The sequence below is a fragment of the Melospiza georgiana genome, chromosome 14, assembly GCF_028018845.1.
Source record: "Melospiza georgiana isolate bMelGeo1 chromosome 14, bMelGeo1.pri, whole genome shotgun sequence".
NCBI lineage: Eukaryota > Metazoa > Chordata > Aves > Passeriformes > Passerellidae > Melospiza > Melospiza georgiana.
Window position 1 is genome coordinate 20,299,600 of NC_080443.1, and position 13,017 is coordinate 20,312,616.

Genomic DNA, 13,017 nt, shown 5'->3' on the forward strand with positions numbered 1-13,017 from the left:
CTTCCAGGCAGGGAATTGATCCCCAACCAGGGCTCAGGAAGCCTGGGCTGTGTGTGCAGAGATCCCCTTGTCACCCCATCCTCCAGGACAGGACATGAGGAAGGAAATACTTTAAAATGGTGCCTAGGAAGCAGTTTTCTAAGCGTTTTCCATTAGGGAAGCTTTGTTTCCATCAGAGGCTGCAGAGCCTGCCCTGCCCTGGGACTGCCTGGCGCTCCAGCACTGCTATTACAGCTTTCCCTTGTGGTTCTGTTTCTGGCACTGCTGAGTTTTGGGGTCCCAGGTGGATCCTGGCCATTGCAGCAGCTCAGGTACAACGTGGCTAGGAAAATGGTTTGGAATTTCTGTTCCTGAGCTGTTCTCCATGGAGCAGTGTGTCCAGGCACATCCCACAGCACCCTGCCATCCCAGCAGCGCCTTTGCACACCTTGGTTATGGGTTTCAACTGACAGAGAATGGGTTAGATGGGAGATTGGGATGGAATTCCTGGCTGTGAGAAGCTCTGGCTGCCCCTGGGTCCCTGGGAGGGCTCAGAAAGGACCATCCCATCCCCAAGAGTATTTCCTGCACTTCTGCCCGTGTGACCTCTCTCCCAGCAGCTGGAAGTTCCAGGGTGGCAATCCTTGTTTTCCTATAACACAGCTGCTCATTGCCAGTGCTTTGGAAATCAAAAACACCTGGATGAGCCCTTCCACCTGAGGAGAGAGGTCCTGCAGGTGGGCAGGGTGTGGTGGAGCTTGGCCAGGGCTGGAAGAGCCCATGGTGTGGGTCCTGCACGCTTCCTGCTGTGCTGCTGGGGTCTCAGGTTTCTGTGGTTGAAATGACCCCCAAGGTATTAGAAAATCTCTTTTTTCCCAGCCCCGTGACCAAAGAAGAAGTTGAGATTCCTCAGTTCTGCTTTTCAAGGTTGTTTATTTTCTCTTAATCTATTCCATTCTTTCTCTGACCTGCTGAGGTCTGTCTGGCAGGTCGGGTTGTGGCACAGTGCCTGCCCTTGGGGTGGTGTTAACTTTTTATACTAAGAACTACGTGTACTTTATTTACAATCATTTTCCAATACCTATCACCTATGTTATACAGTCTGTCTAAACCAATCCAGAAGTGCCACCATCACAGCAGAAGATGGAGGACAAGAAGGACAGAACACACCCAGATTCCTCCATTTTGGTTCCTCCTCTTGAACCCCCATTCTAAAACCTCAAAATTCTACTTTTTCAACCTGTGACAAATTAACTGTCATTCTACTCAAACTCTTGTGGCTTGTAAATCCTCACACAAAGTTGGGAGTTGTTTCCATGGGCTAAAATGGATGGCACGGGTGTTTGTGACTCCATGCCAGGGTCTGAGTCACCCAGGGCAGCCAGAGCAATGTGACATTGGGGACAGGTGATGGGAGCTGCACTGACCGTGTGCCTGTCCTAGGTGACCCCGGGCCTGGAGGGACAGGAGGGGGAGCTGCAGGTGAAGGGGCCCTCGGTGTTCCGCGAGTACTGGAACCGCCCCAAGGAGAGCGCGGACGCCTTCACGCCCGACGGATGGTTCCGGACAGGTACGGGGTCCTGGCACAGGCACAGGGACAGGGACAGCAGCTCGGGGTGGCTGGGAGGGTTGGAGAGAGCTGGGAGTGCAGGCTGGATGTGCTTCCATGCCAGCCTCGGCCATGGTGAGTCACCGAGTGATGGGGGGTGTTTGGGGTCCTTTGCTCCTAGGCATGAAATGCCAGTGCTCAATGTTTTCCTGGGAATCCAGCTTTGCAGACAGGTGGGATTTGTCTCAATTTACACAGGGATTGTGTCTCAGAGTCATTAACTACCAACTAGAGCCCCCTGAGAGGGGTGTGTGGCCAGGTGGGGGTTGGGCTCCACTTCCAGTGATTTGAGGAAATGGCCTCAGGCTGTGCCAGGGGAAGCTCAGGTTCGACATCAGCAGGAATTTCACAATGGGAAGGGTTGTTCATTGGCAGGGGCTGCCCAGGGAGCTGCTGGAGTCCCCATCCCTGGAGGTATCCAAGGAGCAGCTGGCTGTGACACTCAGTGCTCTGGGATGGGTGACACGGTGGGGATCAGTCACGGGTTGGACTCGATGACCTTGGAGGTCTTTTCCAGCCTCAGTGATTCTGGGGTTCTCTGATTTTCCCATTCCACCCGCAGCTCCGATTTCCCCATTCCCCTCTTTACTGTGTGTTAGCAGTGCTGTGGTGGCAGCAGTCAGGCTGGATTTCTGATGCCTCCTGTGTAAGCTGATTTATTGCTGGTTCCTGGAGAAGCTGTGATTTATTCTAATTGTTCTCCTGAAGCAGAGCTCGCTCTGCCAGCAGTGTCACCCTGAGTCCCCAGGCCAGGCGGGCACCGCGGGCTGGCACCGGAGCATCGCCAGCCCTCACGTGGGGTGCAGGGCAATCAGCTTCAAAAATTTTTTCTAGTCAACACTCCTGATGAATATTTCAGCTGCAAAGGAATAGCGTGCATTAATTATTGCAAAGAGATGTCTTTAGGAGAAAATGATTTTGAAATTCAGTTTAATTTCATTGTAATGCGCCGCAAACAGGAAGGGAGTATGTGTGTTTAATTGGCTCTCGGGGGTAAGGCCGGGAAGATGGCATGCCTTTGTCACAGGCCATTAGTGATACAGACTGCATAATGAGGGACTACAATCAGCTCACAGCTGCCGGCTCCTACGGGGAGAGAATGATATTAAATAGAAATCAGTATAAATTAAACTTAACCCTTTCGCCCACTGAGCAAAGCTCAGAGCTGGAAACAAGGGAGGGGAGCAGTGACAGGAGTGGGGGGTTCAGGGTGGGTCAGGGGGGGCTTGGACAACCCCCCCAGCAGGCAGGTGACCTCCCTGATGTCCCCCTTCCCTCAGGTGGGAGGTTTGAACTCCCTTCCCCATCCCTACCCCCACTCTGCCTTCCTTCCCTTCCTTCCCTCTCCTGCTGCATCTCTCGTGGATATCAGGTCAGTGGGACTGGGTTTTTCCCAAGCCTCATTTATCCAGCAGTGCCAGGAGCAATCCCATGGCCCCATCCTCTCACTCTGCCTGCCCCAGCCTCATCAGCAGCCTCTGGAGATCACTCAGAGGTGGCAAATGTCCTGTGGTGGTAAAAAACCCTTGAGGGAATGAAAGGGGTTGTGTCCTGTCACAGGGATTGGATCTGGAGGGTGAATTATCCCCATTAAGCACAAACTGGTTACCCTGGAGCCAAAACCACACTGGCAGGATCCAGCAGAGGTGAATCCAGGCTGTAATTCCCTGTGTCTGCCACTTCCAGGTCATCCAGGTGAGTGTTTTACAGGTGAGGCTGAATGGCAGCACAGGGTGTTCCCAAAGCCCCAGCCATGGCTTTCCTGACTCTGTGCCAGTGTTCTGCTCACTGCTGACCCTGGTGGTGTCCCCAGCAGTGACCTGCAGGCTGCAGGTGGTGGCCAGGTCCCTCAGGGCTGGGCTTTCACAGAGTTATGGGGATAACTCTGGATGGGGAGAGACCTTTAAGCTCATCCTGTCCCATGAACAAGGACACCTTCCACTAGACCAGGTTGCTCCAAGCCCTGCCCAAAAAAAATGGGGAAAAAACCCAGTGACTTTGATGAATTCAAGATCATGGCTCTTCTGAGAAGACTCTGAACTCCTGGTGATGCAGAGGGGATGTGCTGTTGCTCCCATCCTCTTTATTCCCTGGGATTTGTGCTGCTGGCTGCTGATCCCTCCATGTCTCATTTCCATCCCAGTGAATTTGATTATTTTTATTGTATTAACGCTGTTGACAGAGCTGCTGAGATCAAAGTCCCCTCCAGCCATTTCCAGGGAGACTGCTGGGTTTCCACCTGCTGTCATCCATCCAAGTGGCACCGAGCCCTCTGAGGCCGAGCTGAGCCCAGAGGAAAAACGCCTGTGGGCATCTGGCTGCTGTCCCTGCTGAGCCTGCCCAGCTCCTGCCCAGCTGTGCCAGGCCCTGCCAGGTGAGAGGCAGCCTCAAACCCTCACCTGCTCCTGAGAGGGGAGGAGAGGGAAGGAAGAGGTTTTTTAGCACGAGGCCCTGGCACAGGGTGCCCAGAGAAGCTGTGGCTGCTCCTGGATCCCTGGAAGTGCCCAAGGCAAGGTTTTGGAGAAACCTGGGACAGTGAAAGGTGTTCCTGCCCATGGCAGTGGGTGGCACTGGGTGGTCTTTAAGGTCCTTTCCAGCCCAAACCATTCCATGATCCTGTGAGCAAAATCCTGTGAACCATGATCCAGTTCCCAAAACTTGGGAATTGGAGGAAAGCAGCAGAGAAACAGCAGCTTCCATGGTCATCCTGGTGTCCATCTATCCCTCCATCATCCCTCCATCCATGCATGCATCCATCCATCCATCCATCATCCATCCATCCATCCATCCATCCATCCATCCATCCATCCATCCATCCATCCATCATCCATCCATCCATCCATCATCCATCCATCCATCCATCCATCATCCATCCATCCATCCATCCATCCATCCATCATCCATCCATCCATCCATCCATCCATCCATCCATCATCCATCCATCCATCCATCATCCATCCATCCATCCATCCATCCATCCATCCATCATCCATCCATCCATCCATCCATCCATCCATCCATCCATCCATCCATCATCCATCCATCCATCCATCCATCCATCCATCCATCCCTCCATCATCCATCCATCCATCCATCATCCATCCATCCATCCATCCATCCATCCATCCATCCATCCATCCATCATCCATCCATCATCCATCCATCCATCCATCCATCCATCCATCCATCATCCATCCTCCATCCATCCATCCATCCATCCATCCATCCATCATCCATCCATCATCCATCCATCCATCCATCCATCCATCCATCCATCCATCCATCATCCATCCATCCATCCATCCATCCATCCATCATCCATCCATCCATCCATCCATCCATCCATCCATCCATCCATCCATCCATCCCTCCCTCCCTCCCAGCCTTGCCATGCCCCCCTGGGCCATGCCCTGGCACTGCCAGGCTGTGTTGTCCCCACTGCCAGGTGGCTTTGGGAGCGTGCTGGGTGCCCACCATGGTGCCCAAATCTGCCACTCCAGCCGTGCTCCCTGGGCAGCCACAGGGCCTGAGAGCAGCCTGCTCCCCCAGGGAAGGGCAGCTTCCATTCACGTTTGCCCACAGATCCAGAAAATTAGAATCTGGTGTATTCAGGGAGATTTATTTTCAATTACAGGTTAAGGCTGAGACATGAAATAGCACCGGGTTTGAAAGTAGTGCATAAATCCTGCAACAAATCCATGTATCCCTGCTCCATATAATAAGATTTTATTGATTGCTATATTGTATCTGTCAGAATAAAACTCTCTTAATGCATGCATCAGGATGGAGAAGATAGAGAGCTTGTTGGGAGTAGAATCTGATTCAAGAATCAATGCACTTTGATTAATATGTTGTTAAGAAAGTAAGAGTTATTTAACTTGTTTGATGCACCCTGCAGAATGATGACTCATTTCTTTTAAATTTCTTTCTTTGAGCTGCATTTCAAAAACCCCCACAACCTTGGAGCTGTTTTTCACATTGTTATATCTTGGTTTATCAGTGAATTTTTGCTGGATCCTTCTGCCCAGGTCACAAATGCCCCTGAACCCCATCAGTAATAAATCCTATGCCCAAAACACTTCTCATATCCTGTTGTTAAGGTTTTAGAGGGACAACAGAGTGGGCCTGCTGTTTCTTTATTCCTTCTGGATGTTCTGCAGTGAAGGAGGAACTCCAGGGAAAACAAAACAAAACAAACAAAACCCAACAACAAAAAGAAGATGTTTTTCCACTGTGATTACAAATCCAAGCACCAAGGACAAGCCCTGGCTTAGCTGGGAACATCCCACTCAGCCCTGAATTCCCAGCTGGCTCCAAAAATGGAACATGCAGCCCTGAGTCCCAGTGCAGGGGATGGTCCCAGTGCCTCTGACTGGTCTCAGTCACCTCCTGCTGTCTCTGTGTCATTTTCAGACTCAGCTGACACCAGCTGCAGATCCCTGCCGTTCCCAGCCTGGCCCCTGCAGATTCCACACAATCATGGAATACTTTGGGGGAGGGAGAACCTTTCAATGCCATCAGATCCAACCCTCCCATCATGACTGGAGCAGCAGGAGGGGCTGAGGGAGCTGGGAAGGGGCTCAGCCTGGTGAAAAGGGGGATCAGGGGGGACCCTGTGGCTCTGCTCAGTTCCCTGACAGGAGGGGACAGCCAGGGGGGAAACAAGGGACAGAATGAGACAAAATGACCTTAGAGAAGGTTTAGGGTGGAGATGGGGAAAATTTCTTCATGGAAAGGGCAGTGATGGAGTCCCCATCCCTGAAAGTGTTGGAAAAACATAGATGTGACACGGGGGGACGTGGTCAGGGGGACCATGGTGGTGGTGCAGGGCTGATGGTCAAACTTGATGATCTTAAAGATCTTTTCCAGCTAATTCCATGAATCTGTGATTCCCACCCCTTCTGGTGGGAAGGGCAGAGCCTCCTGCAGTTCCCAGCACGGAGCCATGTGCTGTTTGCAGGAAAGGCCCAGGGCAGGTCACCCCCAGCTCCTGCCTGCTCTGGGGCTGTGCCTGAGGAGCAGGAGCAGGATGCAGCCCCGTCCCCCTGGCAGGTCACCCCCAGCCCCTGCCTGCTCTGGGGCTGTGCCTGACGAGCAGGAGCAGGATGCAGCCCCGTCCCCCTGCTCAGCCTTTTCCCCATGCTTGGCTGTCCCCAGGGAGCTGCAGGTGTTTCCCTGCCAGGGGAATTGCTCACATCCGTGGGTGGAGCACAGACACCTGAAAGAGAAAATACTTGAGGCTGATCAAGGCAGATTATAAATAGAAATGCATCTAATTAGCATCTTAATCTGCAGGTTTTCTGTTTGTTTGCAGTGGCTTTCCTACTCACAAATCCAGCTAATGCAAATTCTGTTTTTACGGAGATGATTCCCTAATTGCAATGTGCTGGAATGATGTGAGTTACTGGTGAGATCCCTGTGGATGGAGCAGGGGCTCCTGCCTGGAGCAGCTCCTGGTGGGGTCAGCTCTGGGCTGGGGCAGGATGGCAGCACTCAGCTGCTGCCTTTGGGAGCCTCCTTCCCACAAATGCCATGGAAGGACACCCCAAAAACGCCAGGGGCACCCCAAACACGCTGCTGTAGGAAGGAGCAGGAGCAGAAGCCAGACCAGGCATACACTGGGCTCCCCTGTCCACCCAGCCCTAATTTAGGAAGTGCTTCTAAAATTAAAAACATAAAGATGGAATATTTTCTGGTATATCAGCCTTTATCACCCCCAGAGGCTCCTTACACACACTCAGAGCACTTTGGAGAGAGAATTCCCTTTTCTGCTTCCTGCTTGAGTATTTACTCCTTCTCCTTGAGGATTCAGTATTTCCAGGATATTTCCATTATAGTATTTCCATTTCATTTGCCTGGCTACTGGAAGCCTTGGGGTCACCAGCACATGGGTAGGGTGGAACGAGATGAGCTTTAAGCTCCCTTCCAACCCAAAGCATTCCGTGATTCCCTGATTCTGATTCCCTGGCTGCTGGTGAGACTGATGTTTTCAGCAGCTCAGAGTGACTTGGGATTTTTGTAGCTGTAAATGAGAGCAGCTTTTGGCACAGAATTTGTTTACTCTCTGAAGCTCTGCTCTCGTCGTATCAAACATCTTGGATGCCAACCCTTCCCTTCCTTGAGAACCTCTGCTGCACTGAGGCTCCTTTCCAGAGGCATGGAGCAATTGCTCCCCAGCTGAGAGGCAGTGGGAACAGCAGGCACCTGCAGCTCCAAAATCCAGCTCTTCCCTTTTGTTCTGTGGCTGCTCTGCTGCAGCAGTGCTGCTCCCACAGCCTGGAGGGAGAGCCTGGGACCAGCTCCTGGCTGCTGGGGATCATCCCTCCCATCCCATCTTGGTCAATTCCATCCCATTTCAGGGATTTAGGCAGGAATTGTTCCCTAGGAGGGTGGGCAGGCCCTGGCACAGGTGCCCAGAGCAGCTGGGGCTGCCCCTGCATCCCTGGCAGTGTCCAAGGCCCCGGGTCACTGCATGGAAAGGAAGAGGTGATTCTGCCTTTTGCTAAGGTTTGATTGTCCCTCAGGGGCTGCAGGGAGCAGGGGGATCTGCTCTAATGTTTTTATTATTACCATTATTATTTTTTGTTACCACACTATCCAAAGCTCCACCAGCCACATGCAGCCACACCTTGGAGCATTTACTTATTTAATACTCTTTGAATTTTCCTTTTCTTCTCCTTGTCTGCAGGGATTTCCATAAATATTTAAATGCTAATGTGAAAAAAAGAAGTGTTTTTCATTTTTACTTACCCATTTTCTTTTCTGGCTGCTCCTCTGGGCAAACCCGTCTGCAGTAATTCAGGCTGGAGGAGCAGGGGGGTCCCTGCTCAGTCTGCTTGTGTCATATCAGCCACCCCTGAGTTCCTGCTGGTGAGGACTCAACCTCCAAACCCTTGGCTGCCTGCTTTGCAGAAACCTCCCAGGTCTGCCTGGTTTGTCACTGCTTTCCATTGGGGCAGGACATGCAGCCTGGGGAGAGTTCATCTGCTCCTGTCCTTCAGCTCTGAGGCCTTGGAGAGGCTCCTGGCCATGCTGGGCTGAAGAAATGAGATAAAAATGAGGAGCAGCAGCACCTCTGCCAGGGCAGGCAGCATCCGAGGCTCTGCCAGGCTTTGCCAAGGCTGAGTTTCCATTTGGTGCTGTCCTGTCCTGGCACAGGCTGTGGGAGGGGGTCAGTGCCAGCCCAGGCCAAGGCTGGAGCAGGGACCATCTGCAGCAGGAACAGCAGGGCAAACGTGGCTCTTTGTACCTGGTGGGCAAAGCTGCTGCCCAGGGGGTGTGTTGGGAGGTCTGGCTTGCAGGGGATGGGAGAGGGATGGGCTGGAGAAGGGATGGAAGAGGGATGGGCTGGAGAAGGGGTGGGAGATGGAGGGCTTGGAGAAGGGGTGCAGTGGATGCTGCTTTCCCTGCCCCAGGAGGATCCTGGGTGCAGACACAGTGCAGTGGGACTCTGACACCAGAGGGTGATGCCCAAACACTGCCCTGCCTTCTTCCCTGTGCTCAGACAAGGAGAAAAATCCTCCTGGGAGCAGGGAAGGGTTTGTGTGGTGGGATGAACCCGCTCACAGGAGCCAGGATGGGGTTGTGGAGGGGGAATGTGGGTGGTGAAGGAAATGGGATGTGCAGACAAGCCAGGAGGGTCAGTGGGCATCAGCCTGACCTCACCCTGCTGAGGGGTGCAGTAAATGTGAGGGGTGCAGTAAATGTGAGGAGCCTTTGGAAAACACCTGTGTGAGGGGAAGGGATCTCTGAGAGATCAGCCAAGACGAGGGGTAGCTGCACTCAGGGCAGGTGCCCAAGCCCCTCTGCCCCCTGGCTGGAAGCAGGGTGGGCAGAGCTCAGCTGAGGCTTGGCTCAGGCTTGTGTTACCTGCTCCTTTCCCCTGCAGGTCCCTGAGCTGCTGCAGCTCTGCTGGCTCTGCTCCATGTCCCACGCAGCCACACAGCGTGGGGGGGAGAGCCTTATTAGCACAGCTCTTTGTGAGATGCCCTTGAGTGATTTATTTTTTTTTCCAGGTGTAAATGCCAGGGGAGGCTGTTCCAGTGCTTCCCATTCTTTCATCTCAGCAGGGTTCTGCCCTTTCTCCCAGCGTGGCTCTGACAGCAGGCTCAGAGCTGCTGCCTGTGGAATACAAAGTTCCCTGCTACAGAGCATGACAGGAATTCATTCCAGCCTGGGCCCTGCTTTTTTTTATTTATTTCTGGTTTTATTTTCTCCTCGTGCTGGCTGCTCCAGGAGTCTCTGGAGAAGTTTTGAGAGTGGGGAGTGCATTGTTCCCTTTCTCCTGGGAGCAGGCAGCTTGAAGATGACCCAAAGCCTGTCCCAGATCAGTCATGGAATAGCCTCAGCTGGAAGGGATGCATTAAGATATCAAAGTACAAATCCTGGCCTTGCACAGACCCCCAACAATCCCAGCCTGTGCCTGAGAGCGTTGTCCAAACCCTCCTGGAGCTGTGGCAGTTTTGGGGCTGTGCCCATTCCCTCAGGCAGGGACACCTCCCATTGTCCCAGATGCTCCCAGCCCTGTCCAGCCTGGCCTTGGGCACTGCCAGGGATCCACGGGCAGCCCCAGCTGCTCTGGGCACCTGTGCCAGGGCCTCACACCCTCACAGAGAAGGATTTCACCGTGATATCCCATCTAACCCTACCCCCTTTCAGTTTAAATCCATTCCCTGTGTCCTGTCCCTCCATGCCTGTCCCCAGTCCCTCCCCAGCTCTCCTGGAGCCCTTCAGGGGCTCTGAGCTCTCCCTGGAGCTTCTCCCCTCCAGGTGAGCCCCCCCAGGTGTCCCAGCCTGGCTCCAGCCCTGGGGCAGCTCCCTGGCTGCAGCATCTCCTCCCGCTGGCTCTGTGAGTGCAGCTGGGGCTGCCTGGAGAGCAGCAGCTCCAGGCTGAGCTCCCCTGCCTGTGCCCAGCCCCGGGATGGATCTGCAGCTGCTCAGCCTCTCCCCTCCCTGGCCCTGGGCCCTGCTGGAGGATGCTGGCAGCGGTTTGGGGCTGTGCTGCCAGCCAGGGCCGCCCGTGCCAGGAGAGCAGCTGGGCCCAGAGGCAGTGCCAGCCCTTCCCCGTGCCCTGGCTCTGCTGGGCAGGGCAGGGACACCGGGCAAGGCTTTGTCCTGCACCCAGGGAGCTGCTGGGGAGAGGCTTTCCTCAGGAATAATGGCAGTGCAATTAATATACATGTGGTTTTCTGAGGAAGTTTCAGACTCTCCCGGTCAGGAGCCTTTCATGCTCTGTTAATGATCACGGGCTGTCCAAATCCAGAGGGAGCCCAGAGCAGCCCCAGTGCCCTTGGACAGGATCTCCTGTGAGCCCAAGGAGGGCACTGCTGGCCCAGGTGAGCTGGGGAGGGTGGGTGGACTCAGGTGTCCCCCAGGAGCCACTCCAGGGTTGGGACACGCTCCAAAGGGAGCAGGGAGCTGCACTCTGGGGCCGGGCAGGTCTCACCCTCCTGCTCTGAGCAGGGTGGGGAAGGTGGGGAAAGGCAGGAGCTGATGATTTCAGTGGGCTGGCATTACCAGGAGCTGCTGGGAATGCAGCCTGCTCCCAGGGAATGGGAGTGCTGGAGGGCTGGGGTGGATGGGGATCACTGGGGAGAGCAGACCCGGTCTTTCCCCAGTCTAATTAATGTTAATTAGCTACAATTAGTGCTCGTGACCTCTGTTGGCAGCCAAGATGGCTGACAGCAGGGACAGGCATTCCTCACTTCCACGCAATAAATCAAGCTAAAGGTGCTCAGTTATTCAGCCTATCATTCAGCATTTCATGAAAGAGATCTGTGCACATACATCAGTGCTGCTGAGCCCCAACCCCTGCAGGAGCAGGGATGGCTCCCATCAATCCCAGCAGTGCCAGGCAGGCTCTGGATCACTGAGCTGCGTCTCTCAGGTGCTGGGAACTCACCCAAGCACAGGATTCCAGCAGGGAGTGACCCACAGTGAGGGTGCTGCTGGTCCTGCAGGGAGATGTGGCGTGGAGGGAGGTCCCACCTGGAGGATGAGGGGGAATTCCTGAGCTGGGACGGGCTGGAAGGTCCCTGTTGAAGGCAGGGTGATGATTCAGCTGGGCCCTGCTTTGCCATGGTGTCTTCTCCCATCTCTTCTCCTAGGGAACAAGAGTGAGCAGCCTTCCCTGGTATCTAACAGCCTTGGAAATCAGGGGAGCTTTCCTCATGGGAAGGGCTGCCCAGGGCAGCAGCGGAGCCTCCATCCCTGCAGGGATTTAAAACCATGAGGATGTGGCACTTGGGGACACGCGTTAGTGCTGGGGAATGGGTGGACTTTCCTTTTCCAAGGGCCTTTTTAAGCTGAATAATTCCATGGTTCTCCCCATGCCAGCAGCATTCCCGTGGCATACTTGGAGGAGGACTCTGCCTCTTGCTCTGCAGGGTTTGTGGCTGGGCTGCCCGTGCATCCTGTGCCCTCCCTGTGCCAGGGCTGCGTGGATAAATGCCCCACCAGGCTGGCACAGTGTATCAATCTTGTTTAATAGACTGGAAAGCTGCTTGCACTGTGCAGGTCGGGGGAGCAGGGTGATGGATTGCACCTTCCCCGAGCCCAGCGCCGCTGATATATAATGAAATATTTATGATTTATTCCAGCTAATAAACTGGAGTGAAGTGTGTGATGGATGGGAGCAGATGGGGGATCTGTGCAGGCAGTTTTCCTGGTGTGGGGGCAGGGAAAGGTGGATGCCTGTGACAGAGAGGCAGCGCTCGGCCACCCATCCCACAGAGGGGATGGATTATCTAATTCCTATAAAAAGCCTTTAGCACCTGCCTTATAATCATTTATCCACCCCACGTGGCTTTTCTCCAGCACAGGAGCCTCTGGGAATGGGAACAAACCATTTCTCTTTGCACTGGGCTTGGGAGCTCGTGCCCAGAGGGAGGGGAAGAGAGGCAGAGTGAGCACAGCAATGTCACTGCAGTGCCACCCTCAGCAGCTGCCCAGCCCCACTGCGTCTGTGCCACCTGCAAAAACATCCTTCCCAGGAGTTTAGGAGGGTGGTGAGACACTAAACTGCTCTGGAAAGAGCAGGGAAACTTGAAAGCACGTGGGAAATGTGACAGGCACGTGGAGCTTGTGGCTGCAGGGGGATTCCAAAGCCTGGGAAGGAGCATTCCCATGGCCTGATCTGCAGGCAGGAAAACTCTGCTGAAAGGAGGAGGATGGAGGAGAATAGAGGAGGACCTTCCAGCCAGCATCCTCTGAGTGCTCAGGGGGACCATCACAAGCCCTGGCTGGTCCCCATCCAGCTGTGGGTGCTGGGCTTGGAGACTTGCTCCTGCAAAATGCTCACCTGCCAAAGGGGGTTTGAGCTCCCAGATTTTGGCTCTGCTCTCCCAGAGGTGTGGATCAGGATCAGGGTTCAGGCTCTTCATCACCTGCCTGGGCTGCTGGACCAATCCTACCTGGAAAATAAATCCTGA

At 54.1% G+C, this 13,017-nt stretch overlaps 2 protein-coding genes across 2 annotated transcripts in view; one reads left to right on the forward strand and one right to left on the reverse strand.

Annotated features, from left to right (window-relative positions):
- FANCA (FA complementation group A) overlaps positions 1–13,017 on the reverse strand; it is a 319,775-nt gene that overhangs the window by 37,982 nt on the left and 268,776 nt on the right. The window lies entirely within an intron of this gene.
- ACSF3 (acyl-CoA synthetase family member 3) overlaps positions 1–13,017 on the forward strand; it is a 53,473-nt gene that overhangs the window by 33,561 nt on the left and 6,895 nt on the right. Inside the window, exon 7 of the mRNA XM_058034426.1 lies at positions 1,423–1,549. Within this exon, the coding sequence (XP_057890409.1) occupies positions 1,423–1,549 (127 nt within the window). The remainder of the gene's footprint in view (positions 1–1,422; positions 1,550–13,017) is intronic.